Source organism: Sceloporus occidentalis, unplaced genomic scaffold, assembly GCF_023333645.1.
Source record: "Sceloporus occidentalis isolate IW3139 unplaced genomic scaffold, rSceOcc1.0.p SCAF_6, whole genome shotgun sequence".
Classification (NCBI taxonomy): Eukaryota; Metazoa; Chordata; class Lepidosauria; order Squamata; family Phrynosomatidae; genus Sceloporus; species Sceloporus occidentalis.
In genome coordinates this window covers 137,780,642-137,803,887 of record NW_028316986.1, presented here as the reverse complement: position 1 = coordinate 137,803,887, position 23,246 = coordinate 137,780,642, and the positions used below count along the sequence as shown (strand labels likewise).

At 37.6% G+C, this 23,246-nt stretch overlaps 1 protein-coding gene across 4 annotated transcripts in view; it reads right to left on the bottom strand.

The window, feature by feature from the left end:
- The window catches only part of DLGAP2 (DLG associated protein 2), a 546,854-nt gene that overhangs the window by 7,624 nt on the left and 515,984 nt on the right, over positions 1 to 23,246 (bottom strand). For 3 of the 4 annotated variants that reach the window (XM_089531068.1, XM_089531067.1, XM_089531070.1), the window contains 5 exons: positions 22,889 to 22,974; positions 21,861 to 22,276; positions 12,430 to 12,521; positions 3,938 to 4,090; positions 1,811 to 1,879 (listed from right to left, as the gene is read on the bottom strand). In XM_089531068.1, the coding sequence (XP_089387194.1) occupies positions 1,811 to 1,879; positions 3,938 to 4,090; positions 12,430 to 12,521; positions 21,861 to 22,276; positions 22,889 to 22,974 (816 nt within the window). The remainder of the gene's footprint in view (positions 1 to 1,810; positions 1,880 to 3,937; positions 4,091 to 12,429; positions 12,522 to 21,860; positions 22,277 to 22,888; positions 22,975 to 23,246) is intronic. The other variant, XM_089531069.1, reaches the window with a different exon arrangement.

Here is a 23,246-nt window from a genome sequence, read left to right as displayed (position 1 = left end):
GCTTCTGGACTCTTAGGACGCAGGCATCATTGAAACACCATACCTCCACTGTGACTTGAAGCAGCTTTATTTTGGCTGTCTGTAACAGGCCAATGGGAAAGAAATGGGAAGGTTACAAGTAAAAGGCAATTATGTGTGAGCATCATTCGGTTTCATGACTGAGGTAGTCATACTGCAGAACAAAAACCTTAGCAAGCAGCACCTTAATCTTGTGAAAATTACCCATTCTTGTCTTGGAAAACAAAAGGTGCAAGACGGAATAAACGAAGAATGTCCAACCCCTTTCACTTCAATGCAGAAGAGAGAAAGAGTTAAGGATATTTTAAGCTCTCCCCCTGAAGCTTTTGCTTTTATGGCACCCAGGTTTCATTGACTATTGCCATGCTGAATATCTGGTGGATAAAATGTATAAAGGGACTGTTTGTTTAATTAGGCCAGTCCTATTGCACTTGGGTTGTCAGTGAATATGAGATAGTAATTATATGTACATCTCTATTCTCCTCAGTGCACTGCAAGAATCCCATAGTTTTGTTCAGGTAAATCCCAGAGTATCAATTGACTGGGTAGGAACCCCAAGGGGAGTTGAGGTAAGATGCTGTAAATCAGAATCTACAATTTATTCAATAATATGCTGGCAGCAAGGCGAATGCACGCAACACTGAGCATATAGCTTTCACAAGGCAATTAAGAAAACCCTCTGGCTTTAGAAAATCCCATACCAAAATATTCCTTCCAAAGGTATGGGTTGACTGTGTGTGCATGTGCGTGTAGGCACATATGTGTTATCTTTTCTTAGTGTTCAATATATATTATGCTGTTATACATATTCAGAGAAATAAAATCATCTGATTTCATGTTGATTATTCATTGTTTCATTCACTGCATTCTATGGAATAGCAAGGAATGCAAAGCAAGAATTAATAGACTGAAAGAAAAATTAAAAAAAAGAAGAATTACAGGAGGCCTGCTAAGAGTCTTTTAAATTTTTAAAGGTTATTTAAAAGGGGTGGTGACCTTTAACGTAAAATAGGGATGCTACTCCACCAGTTTTGGAAGGAATTAGTGGCATCACATTGTGTGTGAGTGAGTGAGTGAGGCAGACAGACAGAGAGAGAGAAAGAAAGAAGAGAAAACCAGTTTTCTGTTTTGGTGACCTGGTAATAACCTGCATGCAGGACCTATAACCAGCACACTCCTAAGCAGATGAGCTGCTCTAACAAAGACATTTCTAATGACCAGTCTAAAGATGCAACAGAAATCAAAGGCATAGCCATGTCAGTCTGGAAAATCAGTAAGCACCTTTGAGATAAAGTGAAATAAAGAAGCTGGTAACAAGCATTTTCACAAGTCTACTTCCTTAGATGCATGTTTCTGAGGAAGTAGGTTCATGTGTACAAAAGCTTATGCTACCAACCTCTTTCAGTTAGTCTCAAAGGTGCTAGTAGATCCCTTTGTATGCAACAGAAAAGATGCTAAATTTATAAGGTGAGAATTGTACATTTTGGTCGGCCAATAAAGGTATCACTGATGGATTTTTGTTTGTCTCTGTGTATATGTGTGTGTTGTTTGCTTTCAAGTCGTTTCCGACTTATGATGACCCTAAGGTGACGCTATGATGGTGTTTTCTTGGCCTGATTTGTTCAGAGGAGGTATGCCATTACCTCCCCTGAGGCTGAGAGCATGTGACTTGCCCAAGGTCACCCAGTGGATTTCATGGCAGAGTGGGGAATCAAACCCTGATCTCCAGAGTAGCTGTCCAAAACTCAAACCGTTACACCCTGCTGGCTCCCAAATAGGTATTTAGAATTACCAGTTTCTCACAGTCTGTATTGCTACAAGAGAGAAAGGGGGAGGGAAGGTGCCATTCTGAATTTCTCTTCTGTTAAAAAAAGAAGAAAAAAAACCTTCAGCCAATAAAAAAAACCAGCCCAGCATGAAGAGTATTTGCAGAGTATTTGTTTGTTTAATTCAGGGTAGGAGTGAAAAAATATTTGAAAATATATTTTTAAAAGAGTATGCTTTTAGAGTGTCAAGAGACCCTAACAAGAAAAATCCTGCAATGATAATAATCTTTGCTGTCTGGGACTTTTTCCGCACAAAATTTGCATGGTGTGTGAGTGCAGGAAACAGGAATTTGCTGTGCAGAAAGTAATTTTATTTTATTTTCCATACAGAAAAGATGTTTTCTGCACATGAAATAGCTTTTTCTGTACATAAAATCATAGTTCTGTACAGAAATATTAATTTCTACACAGGAAATGCTGCTTCCTGCACAGAAAATGCTCTTTTCTGCACAGAACAGCCACATGCAATTTTTGTGCAGAATAAATGCCCAATTGCAGGGACTGTGTTTTTTTCTTGCAGTGAGAAGAAAAATGCTGCAATTATTTGTTTGTTTTTTCTTCAGGAAGAATATTAGTAAAGAATTACATCCCTAGTTCTGGTACACATTCAAAAATAGCATTCCCTCCTGCACCATGAAATGATACGGTGTACATCCCACTTCATCGATGTTGTATAGGCTTCCATTGCCATTTGGTTTATGCTGCATCAAAACCAAAGAAAACGCTTAACTGTGTTATTACATGTCCAGTGATCAACAAATGCTCTTTTATTCTTCTCAGTAATAAGAAAGAGGTGGAAAGTTATCAAATTTTTCTAACAAGCTGCTAAAGTTTTTCCATGACAAGAGCTTTATTTCCACTTCGAGGAAGTCGCAGGATGTCCTTAGCCTCCACACTGGTGTATGCTCCAGCCTAACATTCCTGCCTCAGAAGTCAGGATTGACTGAACCAGTAAAAATGACTGGCAGTGGAAGGAAGATAGATAAGTTTATATTGCATTTGAAATAATACTCTAATTTCATAAATATAGCCCTTGTTTTGTCAGTAGACTTACTACAACCAGGGCAACAAATAGCATACAGCACTTAACTGCCATAGTGTTCCTTATACATGTGTTTGTGTATTAAAACTACATTATGGTTCAGCAAATTACTAAGTGCACTATAGCCGAAGGGAAAATGAACTACATGCTGTGATATGGACTGTCCCCTTGATTATAGTGTATTCAGTTATCAATGAAATGGTGAATATCATGGTCAGGGTCATAATCAATAGTCAATATTATAGACAGTATAATATTCTTTAAAATTGATTCATTTGACACCCATTTATATATAAATGTAATATTAATTGTTCAAACATGGAGGATCTTATTTGTTAAAAATGAATAGGGAGCATTATGCTTGTTAATAATGAGAAGGAGAAATTTTATCTGTTAATAATGTCTTTCTGTTAATAAGTCATCAACAGATTGAAATATATATACATATCTCCAAAGAGCAAACCTTGATTTTTTACCATTTTATATAAGAGACACCATTTTACATTGCCATTGTACTTAATGAGAATTGAGTATCCACAGCCTCAGAGGAAGGCAAGGGCAAACCCCTTCTGAACAAACTTGCCAAGACAGCCCTAAGACAGGTTCACCTAAGGATCACCATAAGTCAGAAATGACCAGAAGGTACACAAGAACAACAACCAGATATTTCTGGACTGCAAGTTACGTCAGCTCTGGTTAGCATAGCTAATGGTGAAGAATGAGGGAGTTGCAGTGAGAGAACATCTAGAAGAACTCATTTCCTCCTTTCCTGTCTTAGGACTTGTTTTGTGGAGACAAAATCTTAAAGCAACCTTTGGTTCTAATAAATGACTGCCAGCAGTAAGAACTGCCAAATAACAGAGAGTGGGCAGGTATCAGTGACCCATATTGTGTTTTTCATTTTACAACTGGAATTCTTTATTTTGTGATCTTGTTATCCAGTGACTAGCTCAAAGGGAAATAAATGCAGGCTTCCAAATCAACAGCATGCAACACAAGAAGGCTGTCAATGCAAACTGAAAATGAATGGTTCTGCCCACATTCTGCTTACCTTCCTTTCAGGCGATTCTATTATTTTCCATTCATTCAGTTTCAGCTGGTGTAGTTCATCAAACTTCATACTGACATCTTCAATCGAAAGCTGTAACAAGTCCCAGAATCCTGCTAGATCTTGCGAAGTTGGCCGTGGCATAGCACTGGGATCCTGACATGTACACAATAAAGGAAGTGTCAGGAGTGAGAATATAAAACAGATTAGGCAAAAATGTAAGCCCCTTGAGAGAAAACCGTGGCTTCCTGCATAATTTAAATAGTATGAATAATGTTTTCAAGATTTTCATAACTTTGTTGAGTAGATACTTAGGTCTTAGCAAGATATGACCACAGCCACCAAATATTATACACTTCATTATAAAATGGGTTTTCTTTGAAAGTAAACTTATTCTAAACCTTATAATTATGGAAATACATGGGGGAAAATGTAGTTCTTGTCTTCTAGGGGCGTTTACTCCAGGGGAAGTCTAGAGACACAGAGCTGATCCAAATATAAGGCAGAGTGTGGGATACAACAGGTTGCATATTCTAGATATTATGAAATAATTTTAAATGCTTTTTATTTCTTATGCTTGTACTTTTGATCTAGAGATGCTTACAGGATTTTCTGCCAAAAAATTAAAATATTAATAACCATGTGTCAAAATAAATGGTCTGGCTTTAGGTACAGTCTGTGATATGGCCATGTTGGGGGGGGGGGTTCAAATAAAGTCATTGTCCTTCCAAGTATGAATTCTGCCACCTCAATGAAATTTTCTGTTAGTCCCCAAATTTCTAGCATTGTAGAGAGGGAAACACTGAATGCAACCCACACCTGTATTCTTATATATGAGTTCATATTCCTTTAATAACTTTGGCAGCCCAGTTTTGCTTGGGTGCCGAAACTGTATCTCTAGAAGTTCAACTGAAGTATTAAGTCCTTAAAATGTTAGAAATTGGGAGGCTGCAAGAAAATTTAATGGGGGACAGAATCATATTTGGGGAAATGAAGTCTTCATTTTTGCCCCACCATGACTACACATCTCTGTTACACCCTTGCGTACACTTGGCTACACTGAACATTGACTTGAATGAATTAGTTGATAGGTGTTATTTGTTGATCTGTCTTAGGTCAGTAGTTCTCAAATTTGGGTCCTCCAGATGTTTGGGACTTCAGCTCCCCAAATTCCTGACTGTTGGCCAAGTTAGCTAAGGCTTCTGGAAGATTATATCCAAAACACCCAGAAGACCAAAGAGTGAGAATTACTGCTTCAGATCATTCCTGATATCAGCACTTTCACAGCACTCTGCTACTACCCAAAGGCAACAAAAGTTTTCTGCAAGCCACATGTATGTTTCAATATTCCATTTAGAATATCTACTTCAAGATTATCCAGTCAAATTGTAAGTCTGTTTTTTGGAAACCTGTGTTTTTCCAGATTTAACTTTGAAATTTAAGAAACTGTAATAAAGGGGGAGGGGTGTTTTTGGACAGACTATGTTCCACTTACCATTCTACCAATTAAAATCTGTTTTATAGCTCACTAGATTCTACATCAAAGTACACACTAGATTCCAAATCTCTAGCTGATGGAAATTAGTGCTCCTCTGTGTACTGCAAATGAGATTTCAACATTGCAGCATTTAAGAGCCTTTTAACAACTTGTGGGGTAGTTAGCTGGCAATGAATATTAGTCGGTAAAATGTGGGTGCACCCTTGTTTTCCTGATATTGTCCAGACATAAAATATAAATTCACAATTAAAAATAAATCTAGTTATAGCTATTAGATGTTCCATTGTGATTTCCCATTCAATCCTAATCTAATCCTTTTACATTACAATGCAACATTTTAGTCCCCCCCAAATTAAATTTTGTTGCAGAATCCATAGAGAAGCAGATAATATAAAACAAGGTCTTTTAATTGAAGGACTAACACTGGAAAATATATAGAATATGGAAACACTGTAGTCTCTTTCACCATTATAGGACGCTCATCCCATCCTATGGAATACTTGGGATACATAGTTTGGTGATGCACTAGAGCTTTCAGGTGGAGAATTCTAAGTCCTCCAGCAAGCTACAAACCTCAGGATTTCATGGCACTTAAAGTGGTCTCAAAGGGCCATGAGTGTATAGTGTGAAAGAGACCACTGTTTCTTAGAGGATCAGCTACAGTATAAACATTGTAAAACATTATCAGTTATGCAATCATAAATAGTGTCCCCACATTTCAAAAACTTGCCATGCACAGTTTCATTTCTAGAAACAAAAAAATATCTGGGATGAAAAATATCCCAAACAAAGATGTTCATTAAAAGTGAACCATGATACAGCAAAGCAGCAATAACATGCTCTGGTTGTCATTAGGATGTCCCCATTCAAAGGAAGTTCAGCTTTCCTCATAGGGGACACTCAATAGAGTAGACTATGTTCTCTCATTCATGAGTGAGAGCAAATATCCCATAGCACAAAAATGTATGTTTTCTTTTATCTTTTTTTTTAACATCTACCTTCTGTGTTCTAACTATTGGTTTTTTGAGGGGTGGAACACAATTGATTCTGCACACACACACACACACACTGGACATGATTCATTTTTACGTCCAGTATATGTCATAATAAATTGGAATTCTCATCGAAATTAGAAAAATGCTCCACAATTCAAATGATATCAGTGGTTTTATCCTAGGGGTTGCTTATATGATCAAAATACCACAAATGATGCACAGGAATTTGAGTTATTTGTGCCCCCCCCCCCCAAAAAAAAACCCACCTCCTTAATTTGTGCAGAAAAAGGCTTTACACTTTTTATTATCCATGGAAATCTGCAGAAATGCACATTATCATACGTGTGGTTGTCCATTTGTTTTGTATTGATTCAAATGGCTGTGTATTTTCAGCAAAGGGAGGTTTAATAGCTGTCAGTAGGTGGGGATTTGTGCAGGAAAGTGAAGTCAATTAAACACTGATGCAAGTGTGTAAAAATCTGCAGCAATTCACACAATACACTTACACACAGACTAGTGCGAGAGGATTAACGTGATTATGGTTGTTTCCCTGGTGATGCTATAGGAAACAGTGATTTGGTGTACTATATATTTTCCCAGTGTTGTTCCTTCATTGAATGCTTGCTTTGCTTTCTCTGAGCCACAAGAGGGCTGTCTCCTGCTGCTGAAATGTATTATACTGTACATAGATAAAGTACACTGCTCCAGACTAGTAATATCTGCCAAAAGCATTGATAATATAAAGATACTTCATTTTGAGGCAACTGTAAATTTGTTCATAGAAAACTATATGTCTTTTTTAAAAAAAAAAAAAAACCATAGAAATTTAGTTCTCAATTAATTGAATATGTCCCGAAGGTGAAATAGCTAATAAAAAGGGCAGAGATTATGCTTTTCTTTCTGTATTGGTCTATAACTGCTTTGCCTTAAGATGTGATCTCATTACAATTCAGAAGGCCAGCAACATCCATCTCAGGTAAATACTTGTGCAAGGACATCTGCAAAGCAGAACATAGTATGAGGGTTTTTTTTTTAAAAAAGAAAGATATATAGAACTAGAAAATGTGTGCCTATGTTTCTGAGCATGTTCCTATGCTAGTATAAATAATGCACCAAATTAGCTGCATGAGTGAAATATTTCAGTTCTTTAGATCCCTCCCTCCCATCCACCCCCCCTCTCTCTTTATATATCAGATAAGAATATGGTTTATGTATATTGGTGCAATGCAGATTAAGGTAACCATGTTTGTCACTGCATTGAGATTTAGAATTATTATGCAAAGAGATCTATGGAGAATGAGTTCACACCATGGAACTCCTTCTGCAATTGACTACAAAGCCCTCCTTCTTTGATCTGGTTTGTGGAAACGTAATCATTGCAAGGCCTCTCACTCTTTAATGTCCAGTGGACTATCCCCAAATGACCTGAAAAACAAACAAGCAACACAACCCTACATCCTTCATCTTACTCAATAGCTACTTAAAAGCAATTTAAATGTTACTTCTCTGGCAACCGTGACTGCTAGTATCATCCATAACTATGTAAACACACACAGGTTGAATTCTCCACATGTTTCCTTGCATTTATGAGTGACTGTTGATGCAATACTATGGCAGGACAGGTCTTACTGTGTTACTAATACTATGGCTGTATGCATAGCTATGTTTGGCTCATTTTATGAATACAGTTGCCACACAGTACTTTTCTAGGCTGCCACTCATGGTTGATGTTTGTTTGTTACCATTCTTAAGAAGTATGTCATGCTAAAAGTTTGGCCATTTTGGTCACTAAGCCAAGATCCTCTATGTACTCTGGTAGTTCATAACATTCTGTCAATGTATTTATGCTGATGGTCAAGTCTTATCTTTGTTCTAATTGCCCAGATGTTCTCTCCCAGTGAAAACTGGGGGGGCTGAGTTATGCAAGTTCCACTACAGTGTGATTACATGACACATGTAAAAAAACCCAAACCATTTCCACTGAATCTAGCACTCTACCTATGGACTGCAAGGATTAGAGAAAGCCAACCAGTTCATTCAAAACTCAAAAAATCATTTCCACGTGGGAAGTGCCAAGCACACATGCACACACACACACACTTAGTATGCACAACATCAACTAAATCAGTTCAAACCAGTGGGACAGCAGTAGCTGCAAGTCACAGCATTTCAATTTCAACCCCCCAAACACTGGTTGATTTAACCTTATTAGATAACGAGTCTCAAACAGGCCTGCACAAAATGAATGCCTTGTCATGTTGGTAAAGGTTAAGCTGTAAATATTACAGAATGATTGATTTTAAATAAGACAGATTTATAGGTCACATCCTCTAACACCAATTCAAAAAATTATTTAGTTCTCCCATCCTAACAGGGGAAGTAAATGTAACAGGAAATGTTGTCCTTTATTGCCAATGTATCCTGACAGAAGATTCCCTCGCAGCTAATTTAGCACTAAAAGAAAAGAGGTGGGAAGAGTATCTCAAGATGGAAATGACAATTGTTGTGAGGATTTTGCATGACAGTCATTGTCTTGGACTATGGGCCTTTCCATACTATACAAGTATAGAAGTATTATCGCACTTTAATTGTCATGGCAACATCCTAAGGAAACCTGGGGTTTGTACAATTGGCCCTTGGAATATGCTGGGATTTGGTTCCAGGACCCCACGTGGATATTAAAATCCATGGATGTTCATTTCACATTAAATACAATGGCATGGTAAAATGGTGTACCTTATATAATGTTGTAAGCATTCATGGGAGGGGAGTACATGCATAGCTATATCTTGGGGACTATTATGCATATAGAGCCGTCAACATGACCATTCAACAAGAGTTCCAATGCACAATGTATCTCGAAGCACAGTGTGTTCCATTGTGACACACTGTGCAAATCAAGGTTTGCTTTTGGGAATTTATACATATATGTATGTTAATATGTTCAAGCTATGGATGATTGAATCTGTTGATAAAGAATCTGTGGGTACAGAGGGCCGAGTGTAGTCTGGTGAGGCAAATTACTACTCTAGCTTTCTGACACAGAATTCTAAAGGCCCCTCCCTAAACTGCAAATCCCAAGAATCCATAGGAGGTTGCCACAGCAGTTAAAGTGGAATCTTAGTGCTATGCAGTGTAGAAGGCCCCTATAGTGCTATAACTGTGTAGTGTAGAAGGCCCACAGCCTCGTTCTCCTTGCCAAAGTGCCCATGAAGCTTGCAAAAGCATCAGCATACCAGAGGAGTTAAGACACTGACATAGAGCCACAGGCTAAATTGAAGTTGCTACTACCAGCTGAAATAGATCCATTAAATCAATGGGAATATGGCAAACCAATATATATGTAACTTCCATTGACTCAATGGATATATTCTAGTTGGGTCTAGAATTCAAAGACATAGCTGTGTTAGTCTGGATCAGTATGCAAAGGTATCTTGTACAAGCTTTGAGACTAATTGAGAGAAAGAAATTAGTATCATAAGCTTTCATAGACTTAAGACTACTTTTTCAGATGCATGGAATGAAGTGCCTAGAGACAGACCTTTATACCTATGAATGAGGAGGTTGTTTGTGTGAATAGCAACAGAAATACAAAACTTGTGGGTATGACTATGAGATGATGTTTCATTTTAACACTTGGCACTGGAGCACAAAGACAGATGGAAATATGTTGCCAAGGTCAGTAGATAACTGTATGAATGGTGGAAGGAGTTATTAGAATGTAGGATGGTGCTGGCTAGGAACCTGAAAAGAGTTGTGATAAATTGGGCAAGAGAGCCCTCATGCGGCTGGGTATTAACTAGTGTTATAATATGTGTAGAGTGCCATGAAATCATTGTCTCTGTTCAATCCACTGTTGATGGACTGGAGTATGTGGATATTTTCCAATTCTGCTGTTTCTCTTTTGAATCTTCCTTTGTATTTGTTGTTGTTGTTGTTGTTGTTGTTGTTCAAGGACTGCTGTTCTGAGGTCTAAGACAGTAAGCCCAGGAAGTGTTCTGCAACTGGGTTTTGTGCATCTCTATTCCCAATGTCTGATTTATGGCCATTTATCTTCTAGCACAGAGACTGCTGTTTGCCCAATGTAGAGTGCTGAAGGGCTAGTTGGGATTAACAACTAAACTTAGGCCAGAAAGTCACACATCTGACTTATAATGAGAAGAGTGTGTTCGCTCTCACCTCTGTACTGCATCAGTTCTGCCCTCAGGTGGAGAACAACAGCATGAAAAAGAGACCTTCCACTATGTAAGAAGGTACTCTGAAAAATCAGGGTTTTCTCATGTCTGTGGAGAGGCTCCAGACTGTTGCTCTCCACAGAACAAGGGGGAAGGGCTTGCCCAAACAGACTTATGATCATGTAATGGTGGACTACAATGTTGTAAACATCCATGGGAGGGAAATACATGCAAAACTATATCTTGCTGACCATTATGCATATAGAGCCATCAACATGACTATTCAACAAGGGTTCCAATGCACAATGTATCCTGAAGCGCAATGTGTTCCAATGTGACATACTGTGCATTGGACTATGTAACACAATAAGATGCCCCCCATTGAAATCTCACACCATGCCCCATTGTTTGTCATCACAATTCATTAACATGGCTGAGTGATTTAGCGCCACCATTATAAAGTTATACATGGTAGTTTTTAATGTGGCATCTTGGCCTTGTTGAATAATATAAATATGTATATAATATAAATAAATAGATCATTTTGAATCACTATATGATGGAAGCACATCAGAAGATTTCACAACTGAATTTGAGTTTTCACCAAGCCTAACATTCTAGCTTGTTGTTGAGTTGTCTTTGACTCATGGTGACTCTGGGGATGAGAATCTCCAAGACCCCTGTCCTCAACTTCTCTGGTCAGGTCCTGCAGGCCCAGGCCCAGGCCCAGGCTCTCCCTGATCAAGTCTAACTATCTGACATGTTGCCTTCCACTTTTCCTAGCATCAATGCCTTTTCTAATTTTTCTTCATGATGTGGCCAAAGCACTACAGCCTCAATTTAGTCATTTTGGCTTCCAGGTAGAGTTCAGGCTTGATCTGTTCTAGAACCCATATGTTTGTCTTTTTGGCCATCCACAATATCCTCAGCACTCTTCTCCAGAACCACAACTCCAATATTAAAGTTCCTTCCTCCAATATTTGTTCCTTCTGCCCCTGAGTTTAAGCCTGCTCTCTGTATAATATTTTCTGCATAGAGGTTGAATAAATAAGGTAATAGTTTGAAGTCTTGACTGACCCCCTTTGCCAACTGGGAACCGTTCTGTTTCTCTGTATTCAGTTCTGATGGCAGCCTCTTGTCCATTCTAGCTACAGTTGGCTCTTCTTATACACGGATTCAAGCATACACAGTTTGAATATATTCAAAATAAGTATTAATTTCAAATATCAAACCTCGATTTCCCATTTTTTATAAGGGACACCATTTTGCTATGTCATTATATTTAATGGGACTTGAGCATACACAGATTTTGTTACAAACAGGGATCTTTGAACCAAACCCCAGTGTATAACAAGGGTCCACTGTACTTAATAATAATAATAATAATAATAATAATATTTATTTATTTATTTATTTGCTGCCCAATCACTGGGAATCCAGGTGGCTTACAACAGAAGGGATAATACAAACCAATAACAATAAACATGAAATAAAAACCAGATGTAACACAGCAGTATATTAAACTTGAGAATAAACCTTTTCTCTCCCCACCTCCTTTCATTCCAGAAATAAGCTGCCTTCAATTCCATCAACAAATAAATAATAAATAATTGGAAAATATACTGGGTTTCAACTGGTACCATAAAACAGCACACCCAGCATGTCTAAAATGCCTTTAAAAAAGAGTCTTCAGAAAGGTTGTATACAGTTATTACAATGGTTGTAACAGAAAATTGGTCGCCTAATGTTTCTCAGGACAACATGTAAACTTCGAGGCAGAACAGTTAAGTTGCTTTGCACCCAATGAACTAAAGAATGGTGACTTACCAGATTCTGTTGACATAGCCAATAGAATTGCTGGAATTTTTGAGACATAAGCAGCTGAGCACTTCCTACGGCACTCCGGATCTTACCTAGAACTGAACAGGCAGTGAGATTGTAGTCAGTTTGGGCTTGCAGCACTCATGAAAATCCAAGTCATGTAACAGAAATGTTAAGCATTAAACATTTGAAGTTACAGTTAGGGTTCAGATAGCTGTGAAAGATTTTCATAGTTGAACTATGTTCAAGGAAAATGGAAACTAAGATCAGCCCTTCAGATTCATTTTTTAAAAGAGAGAGAAAAGCTCTAGGAAATGCTTTTTTTTTAAAAAAAAAATAAAGATGAAAGGATGCAATTTTCCCTTCTGCTAAAAGAATCAAAGTGAAAACACATAAGCGGACCTTGATGGATTATTGCGAGGCACTGTTTTCTTTCCCGAAAAGCATATTTTGTCACTTGGGTTGCTTTGAAATTACCTGTTTAGTCTAGAACTGGTATTCCTTGTTCAGTCCCCTTTTATGAGAATATTGTCACATTCTTGTTACATACTACCATTAACTGAATAATGCAGTAATATGATTTCTGCCTGAACCTGATTTTTTTTTTTGGGGGGGGGTATTTTTAGTTACATAAACAGGAATTGCAGCATTAGGCTAGCTAGAATGGATGGGCAAAACACTATTGCAATGTGTCCCCATCCTTTTAATTAGTTGTTTCTCTCTCAGCACATTGGCCCTTGATCAGTCATTTCCTGTATTTTCTGTTCAATGGATGGCAGCTTTTAATTTTGGAAGTTCTCCCTCCTTCCTTCTGCAAGGCTGGTCCTACCTCTCTCTACCCACACACTGTACTGCCTTATTGGTGTCTAGTGCCTCCTGCCTGGTGCTGATGCCTGCCCTTCAAATAAGGGTAGAAAGGCAAAGAACCCTTTTATCTTTATATGACATCCCTACCTATTTCCCAAGGAACCCCTTCTCACAGAAGGGCAGATCAGTTTATTTCTGTTTTTATATTAGTTTTTCATGTGTTCCTTCAAAACTGCTATCCTATTGATGCAGCAATCTTCAAATTTTTTAAAAAAGCAAAAGCAAAACAAAAACCACATTATTTTGGGATGATTCCTCCCTTCTAAATAGGGACTTTTATATCTTTTTCCTAAAATATTCCACTTCGTACACAGTTTACTCTAAAATGCACATTTTATATGGATTTCAACCTAAGGAGTTTATCACACCAGGTGCTTCCGTTGCCCAAACATCATCAAAATGGGGCGAAAGCATCCATGGTGTGATCGCACCTGGCTCTACTGAAAAGAAATGGAAGCATTTTCATCATGGAATCGCCAGGAAAACAGTCCTTTTCTTATTAGCGGATTAAATCATTAATAAGAAAAGGGCTGTTTTCCTGGCGATTCCATGACGAAAACGCTTCTGTTTCCCTTCAGTAGCACCAGGGTGCTTCCACCCCATTTTGATGATGTTTGGGCAACGGAAGCGCCTGGTGTGATAAACTCCTAAGAGACACATTTTCATACAGATTAGTACATTTTGCAGCCAAAAGATATATTACAGGATTGTAGAAGTGTAAGATCTATAGTATAATTATGGTATTATGAACCACATGTAAGCCCAGGAAGTATGAATCAGATTAGTTTGCTTAGAACTACATTCTTCAGAATCCCTGCCTAATGAATATTGTGGAGCTTGGAAAGGTTGCATCTCAAGTTTTGGAATTCTGGGAGATGTCATCCAAAAAAAGGAACTTTGCTAAATTCTGAAAAATCCATACAATTTTGGTTTTTATTTTAATCCTGGGAACTGATTACTACTTCCAAATTAATACTGTTTCCCGGTAGACAATTGTACAGTAGAAAATATTATTTTAAAAGCTTGCTGATTCTTTCTTTTTGGCTGCCCATTTGTCAGAAATGACAGGCATAAATACAAATGTCTATGATTTTGGGGGTGGTGGTGGTGGAATGAGCTATCACATGTACAAGCCTATTATAAGCAAATACTTTCTACTAATTTTTACCATACTTGCATAAATAAATTATAATTGTTATCCTATATATATCTATTCAGAAATAATTCCCACTGAATTGCAATGGGATTTACTCTTAGGTAACATTGCAATGTAATAATAATAATAATAATAATAATGATAATAGTATTTATATTTATATTCTGCTTTTTCTCGAAAGAATCAAAGTGGATTACAGGAATATCAGGATAAAATCACATACAATTTTTAAATACAATTAAAAACCCCAACCCCCAAACCCTCCCCCCATTTATATTGAATTTCATATTTTCATGACATTCTGGATTATATTAATTACACTAAAATGTTAATATTCAATGTAGTTCATGGTCTTCAGCTGAATTTTTAATACTCTCATAGATATGTTTTCTATATTTATGGGGAGAGAGGAGGAATGGAAAAAAAAGATATTTATTTTAATTAGCTGTGGAATAACCTTCCATAGTAGCTATTTCCTTAATCTTCATTTTCAGTTTAATATCTTCTGTCAAGATAAAGAATTTACTTGTGGATACAGTCTGGTGAAAACGTCCTGAATTCCATGGATTAACTGTGTCCCTCTAACATTCCTCATGAATGAATATCTAGGCAGGGCAATTAGCTAACAAAATGGAAAGTATTTTGTCAATAAATGCAAAGTAATCCATAGCATACTCTGTGAGCAAGTGTAAGCTATAATATTTGGGTCTTTATTAAATAGGACATAACTCTCAAATTGATCATCAATGATTTTAAAATATTCTTGCAGATTTTATACCTTTCAGATAAAGTGCACAAAAATTAGTTGACTAGGTATTATTAACAAAACTAGAACTTAATTCTGAGTAAGCTCTATTTGGTTGTTTTCAATGAGTTTTGCAGCATTACTTGGAAATATATCCCATTTTATTCAGAGACTACATAACACCAGGCTTAAAAGAACTGTATTGGCTTTCCATTTGCTTTTCAGCTGAATTCAAGGTGCTGCTTTTGACCTAAAAAGCCCTAAAAGGCATGGGGCCAGGATATATGATATATTGCTTCCTACCATATCAGCCTGCCTGAAATTTGAGATCCTCAGAGTAGGCCCTGTTGTATGTCCCAACACCTTGCGAGATTAAGGGCTGGTACACACTGGCGAAATTAGGGCTCAGGAGAGCGGAGCGTCCGCACGCTCCTACCACGATGTCTGGGTGCTATCTTGGCATGTGTGCATCAAAATGGCGCATGTGCCGATGACATGCCTTGTGTGCCACATTCAATCGGCGCGGTGCATGAGGGGCATTATCATGGTGCCTGAGTGTCCCAACAGTGCCTGTTCCAGAAAAGGAGCTTCTTTTTGTTCCGTGCGCAGGCTGCGTAGTGTGGTTGCTGCAGCCTGCTTCCGGAGCAGAAAGGGCAGCATCTTGTCGCCCCTTTCTGCCCATCTATCAAGCCCCTAAGTTGGTAAGCATACATAACAGGGCTTTCAGTGTAACAGCACCCTGATAAACTTCCTGCAATAGGAAGCTGATTCCATCTGTATTGAGCTTTGGCAGGCAACTAAAACAGTACTCTTTTACTTGGCCATTGGCAATAGAAATGGCTTTATTTTGATGGTTTGTTTTACAATTATATTTTAAGATTGTTTTAGACTGATTTTAAAGAGTATTTTAATGGTGTGTGTGTGTGTGTGTGTATCTTTGTAATAGTTTAATTGCTTCTGTTTGTTGTTCATTGCTTCAGGAGCCCTTATGAACTGGGCAGTGACAAATATCTTACAAAATAAATAAATAAATAAATAAATAAATAAATAAATAAATAAATAATAAAAATTCAGCAAGGCTTACTTCCAAATAGGTATGTATAGAATGTTAGTCTTAATATTTGTTGAAATTTGCCTATATAATAGCTGAATTTTGATGGAAACTACAGACTGCTCTTCAAATACATCAGGTATGGTGAAGCTGTGGCCCTCCAGCTATTGCTAGGCTCTTTAACACCCATCAGTCACAGCTCAAGTGGTCAATAGTCAGGGATGTTGGGAAATGTGGTCCAACAAGAACTGCAAGACCAGAGTTTCTTCACCTCTGAGACCAGCAACAGACAGGATAAAAAAAAAAGAACCCTAAAAATTAATTTGATAGTTCATAAAACACTTTTTGAATTTGGAATGGTTCACTGGTTATTTCAATTAAATGAAGCTGAAACCAGGAAAAGGTGGTTCATTTGTGCAATCGCACAGAATTATACCTGTTTAACCATGGATCAAAAAGGTGTAGGATGGCAGCCATAATCACCAATGTGTTTTAATTAAAAATATTGGTCATTGGACTGTATTCACATTTGACCTAATTTAATGCGCAGAATGGAGACAAATTAGCTGAAGAGGAAGGAGTTCAAATAAAAGGATGGAAATGTTCCAGGCGATCAGATCTAAGTGCAATGAGTTACATCTGGGCTGAAAATGCAGGTGGATGGCACTAACAACATGTATCTCTATTGTATGTTTAATAATAAGGTATTAAAACTGTATAGCTGGATAAATATATACAAGTAAAGAATCTTAAATGGACATTTGAGTTTCTTTTATTTGCAGGCTCAGCCCAACTCATCCTGAAAGTCCAGGGTGAGATTAACACTTAAAACAACCATTGTAACCGTGCCAGTTCTGTTGAAGGTTGCAGGAGGTCATAGCTCATTCAGCCAGTAAAGGCATTGATCTTTCTGTCTGAATGAAACTGCATGATAGAATAGGCAGAGATGTTATTCAAGTATCTTTAAGTGTATCACACAGGGGAATCCTCTCCCATGCCTAGTGAATGACCTGCCCTATTGCAGCCTGTCACAATGAGGTGCTCAAGGTATAACAAGCAGCTTCAAAAGTAAGGGAGTCTTCCATCTGGTCTAATTGCATTACTAGTTGTCTGCAGTGTGCAGTTTTAAAGACACAGCCCAATACAATCAGGCTAGGCAGCAGGGAGAAATCAGCCACACTTTCTTCTTGCTCCATGAAAACAGACCAGTGCCCAGTCAAAACTGACTGCAATGACAACAGTAGCACTTGCTCTTATTCTCTACCTTTAGGAAGCCGTGACTCAGAACAGTTTCTGATGCAGCCTGACTCCTGGCACTGGATAACATCCAATATTCAATATTGTGCAAGTCAATTTACTCCTGCATAATGGGACCTTCTTTTCTTTTACTCTCCTCTGCAGCCCCATATACACAGCCCCCAACCCCTTGGAGTGCATATAGGAGGGCTGCACAGGTAAGGGGGTAAAAAGCCAGTGGCATCCATTCCACTGACAGACAGACACTGCTGCATATATCCTTTTTCATTTACAGCTTATTGGCTGGTAGTTCCTTGTTTTCCACACTTGGAGAGCTTTGTCAGCACCTGTGTCAGTGATGAAACTCTCATTGGTATCAACTGGAGAGCACAAAATTCCAATCAAAACACTTAGCTATAAATGGATTGTGGCTATGGCAGCATAGGTAACACATACAGAACCAGCAGAGTGAGCTGATCCATATAAAAACAGCTAACCTAAAATATTATACACTTCACATTGACTTTCTTTGTATTTCAGTAATGTCATTTCAGTCAAAGTAGCTTGGTGTTCTGGTTGCAGAATGGAATATAGAGAACAACATTTTGCTGTATTTCTTGGAAAAGATGACATTTGCCTTGACTAGCCAGTCGGGGGCAGATATCTTTTCCTTCTCCAGCAATGCTCCATGAATGAAGTGTCTGAAGTGGTATCAATGCTTTTACTTGTTTACAAAATGGCAGAGAAACAAATTGCCCTTGCTATTTCATCTTAAATGATGCCCTCCTTAACCATATTAATAGATTCCACACAATCACTTTTGGATGCTATCTGTGTCATGCACCCTTCTGCCTCCCCGCTCCCCAAAGAAAAACACTGATGAAAATACTTTAGCTCAGCTTTAGTTTAAACTATTACATTGAAGTGTGCTTGAAAATTATCAAGAAGCCAACAAAGCTCCTTTTAAAATTAGTGAATGGCATTCTGACTGGCCAGTTTCAGATGGAAAACTGGCTGCTGCATTTTGAGCCTCCATTCTGAGAGCAGTGAAAACCTGGGAAGCACATCTGGTACAAGCAGAGCTCACTGAGGCAAAGAAGGAATAACACAAGTTAAACAATTACATTTTATGGCCATGGTGTTAATTCCCCACATTTCAGGAACTAGTTAAAATGAAAGCGTGAAGGACAGAATTGACTGAAATCTGTATTTAAATCTTGTAGGACTGTTTCTAAATATCCATCTGAGTAATACCTTGTCTGTTGAAGCAAACTGAGCCATTACCAGAGGGACAAATGCCTGATAGAATGAGTAGTATCTTATGGCTACTGGCACAAATATTAGTCAAAAAATATAAATGATGTACTGTAGATTTATTTATGCTAAATATTGAAATTCAACTATATGTTCTAGCAGATGTTTTGTCTTTTAAAGTATCTCTTTCTCTGAAGTAATTTTAAAAGGATTGCTTTTCTTTTTAATGAACATTTTAATTAAATTTAATTCTATTTATTACAATTACAATTTAACACTTTGTATGTTTTCATTGAGAGCTTTTATCTATATATGTTTTAATTTTGACAATCCCACCACTCCTAATAGTAACTACTGTTGAGGTATGTTGAGAGCTGCAGTCCAACAGCCTGGAAGGCTACATGATTCCTAGCTGTGATTTAATGTATTGTTGAGTATGACTGCGTGGATAGCGGAAAGTGGAAATGGATCTGGCCCTCACTTCAGCCTCCCTCTAGTTGGCGAAAGCTCTGAACAGTTTCAGTATGCCCATAACTATACAGGTTGAGTCTCCCTTATCCAGGATTCCAAAATCCACAATACTCCAAGAAACCAAACCTTTGTTCATGGGTGGGTGAGATAGTGACACCTTTGCTTTCTGACAGTTCATTGAACACAAACTTCCATTTCATGCACACAATTACTTAAAATAAATGAATTATATGTTTAGACACGGGTCCCATCTCCAAGGTATCTCATTATGCACACATATGCAAATACAAGTTTTCCAAACTCTGGTCCCAAGCATTTCAGAAAAAAAGAAGACTCAAGCTGTTGGTACTCCTTCAAAAAGGCAAGGTTTCCAGTAATGCATAGGCTCCATTCAGACCTTTCATTGAATGCATGGAGATCAGGAACCAGACCAGAAGGCACCATCAGAAACTGTCAACCTCAGGTGATCAGCCACCAGGGTCAAATAGTCAGGGCTGGCTCTCGCCATCCTATTTGTAAATTTCCCAGAGGCACTCTTGGGTACAGAAAGCTGGACTAAATCAATTTTTGGCTGAGCATGCAAAATATATTCTGACACTGAATTTTTGCTTGCACTGAACCTGACCTTGCCTTTGCAGAATCCCAGATATAAATTACAAAAACACATAGATTTTAACAAAAATTCCACCCAATTTTAATGTTCTGTTGAAAACCATCCTCTTTGAGCAGCACACATGCTCGCATGCACAAAGGAAGAGGGTTCATCACCAAAAGATAATTAATTCATAGCTAGGAAAGAAAAAATTACTTTGGGCTACAGATCTCTGAATTTTCACACCAGAATGGCTACTGGGCTTGTTGGCTTTGGGGCTCTTGGCACTGTTGTCCTAAAAGGTAACTTTCAAAAGCACTGAACTGCAGCTGTGGGCGTATGTGGTTATGTGTACAGTGTTTTAGAATCTCATTATCACTGTGTTTATACAAATCTTCATGCAAAGAATGCAGCCTTGTATTTCAGAATGCATTTCTACTTGAACTAAATCTTTATGAGCTGGAATAAATCATAGACGAGAAACAACATAACTGTACTATCCCATAAATATCACCTAGTTATATTGTAGAGAAGTATCTACTCACGCTACATTAAAATACAGACATGGGCAAGCACTGACATTTTAAATATACAGATGCTCCTTTAAAACCTACTGGAAACTATATTTCACTATAGAAAATAGTGTCAGTTGAATGGAGCTGCCTTGAGCCAAAATAACTTGTTCTCATCAAGAAGTGTTCATATCATCTGTGTCAAGATCAAGATGCATGTCAAGCTGTGACAAATTCTAGAGTCTGTCATAGCAAATGACAATAAAAAGACCACAATAAATCAGTTAGCCTTTAAGGTGTCATGGGACTCTTTGTTATTTCAGGCTGTGATATCACTACAGTATCCTGGTATAAATGTGTCAGACTGTGTATGATTAAAAAGAAGAAGAAGAAGAATTTTTCTTCTGCTTGATTTAACAGGCCTGAATGGGCCCATATAAAACATCAATTTCTTTCCCTATGGATGTGCCCACAGTTTCTTCAACACATATATAGTCTTCTGTATTTACAATGCAGTCCTATGAATACCCAACTGGTAGTAAGGGCCAGTAAATAAAGGGGAACCCACTTCTTCTTAGTAAATGTGCACAGGTTTTCCCATAGGGGTTGGAACCTGCAGCCTACCCCAGATATTTTGGGGTTATAATTTTCATAATCCCTGACTGATGCTGGTGAAATTTTGTTTGCTTGTTTATTTAAATGTTTATACCTCACCTTTTATCATGTGATTTCAGGATGGCATTTAAGAAAGCTGAACTCACTCAGCAGCTGGAGAACCTCAGGTTACCCACCTCTGCTTCACACAGTCTCTTTTATATTTTCAGAAATACAATAATTGAAGGACTTAAAAAAACACTCTGAAATTGTTATCTAATGTTTAAAAAACAACACTTGAGGGAGCATTCAACAAATTCTAGACTTAATCTTATGAATAACAAAACATACAATATGTTATAAACACGTGATTTGTCCTCTCTTTTCTCTTCTGATGTTGTAATAGCTTAGCCTATTGCAATTTCAAATGCTTGTAACTTCATAAATGAAGATAAAAATGAAAAGGAATAAGGAACTGGATCTTCCTTCTCAGGTTGGAATTCAGTTCTTCAACCCATTCTTTATTTCTTTTTTGATGTAAAAGGTCAGGTAATAGTTGTGTGTGTGTGTGTGTGTGTGTGTGTATAATCACCTGTGAATTTCTCTTCTATTGGAAATCTCTGAACAGAGGAGCTAATATGTGTTTGTGATTTACCTTAATGAACTGTTTATACAGACATTTCAACAGTTTGAAACTTCCCAAACGACAGAATACATGTTAGCAGGTAAAACCAATACCTCAGAAATGAACCCTACATAGCAATGAGAGTAAGGATGTCAACACTAGACACTCACTCCAAAACAAAGTGCTATGTCTTCAATTTAATAAACAGAACCAAGTGTTAAGTGATATCTAACAAAGCAATCATAGCAACAATATAAAAAATACAGAGGGAGCTCCATAAACACCTTAAAGGAAAATTTCAAATGTAAGGTAAGATATATATATAAGCTCTTACTTTCTTCAGAGAGATCATTTTCTTCTGCTTCTCTTTCCATCTCTTTACACCACCCTTCCATCCTCTTAGTTTCAGTATGTAGCAACTTCATAAACCATGACCCATCCCGTCGACAGGGAGACATCCGCCCTGTTTCAACTGTCTCAATGGCTGGTTCCAACCAGGGTTCAGGTGGAGGGAGATTAGAAGTGTCTACTTGGGTCCTATAATCTTCTCTGTAACTAAACAGCCCCTGTGTCCGTACAGTTCTTACTGCACCATATTGAGTAGGGGTGCTTGGTTCTGAGTGCCTTTGGAAAGAGCCACCAAACTGAAGTCCCTTATCCTCCATTGTTATATGTCCTGGAAAGCCTTCAAGTTCCAGGTCAGCTTGAACAGCTGCTGTTACACTATTTGATCGCTTAAACCGGCCATGTCTGGAGAAGAATGAGAAGAGATATACATATAAATATAGACACACACACACATGGAAAGAGACACATAGATATAAATATAGATACACACACCAATCATATATTGACAAAAATGTTTAGCATTATTTCACCTTGTTTGCTATTCAGGATTTTTAAAAATATTCTTCTTCAGAAAGTTTTAGAAAAATAATTATGCTTTTTTCCAAAGAAGCATGTGTTTGAAGCATAGGGTACATTTTTAGCATTGATCTGAACAAAGATATGAATGGAAATAATTCAGGCCACATTTAGGCTAACACTGATTTGTTCCCACAATAGAAAACAATGTGCATCATTTGTAAATGAATTGGAAATAAATTGCAAATATTGCCATGATTCACATTACCACTGAACTGAATAAAGGCAAATAAATAAGTTATAACTCAAATTGGGGTGGGCAGGGATGACATTTGCTCACATATTTCTTAGACTTCTGTAACAATAGCAAAATACTGAGATACTCCAGTACATAGACATACAGATGCACATCCTGACATGTGTCTACATTCTTATACTATATACTATACATCAAGCACATAGCAATGCACACACTTTTTGTGTAATTCCTTGACATACCGTTTATCATTTTCCACCTGCACTCCAACTGAATGATATTCTCGTAGGCCTTTGCTCTCAGTATCTGAATCAGTTGCTGTTTCCACCTAGTTCAACACAAAAGATAAATCTGCAGAAGTGAACATTGAAAATCCAAGATTATTACTATCTCATGGATTTAAGATAAGTTACGCTGTCTGTTCCTAACTAGCAAATCTGTTATGTCTGTTTTTACTGACAAACTAGCTGCCTGGATGTTCATTGTAAGTTATTTAACAGAAATGTCAAATGAAGTATAATAAATAGTCCAGTGCAAATAATGTGGCTTACTTTATAAAACTGTGAAGAACCCCTTTTTTTCTGTCACGGTTTGGAAACA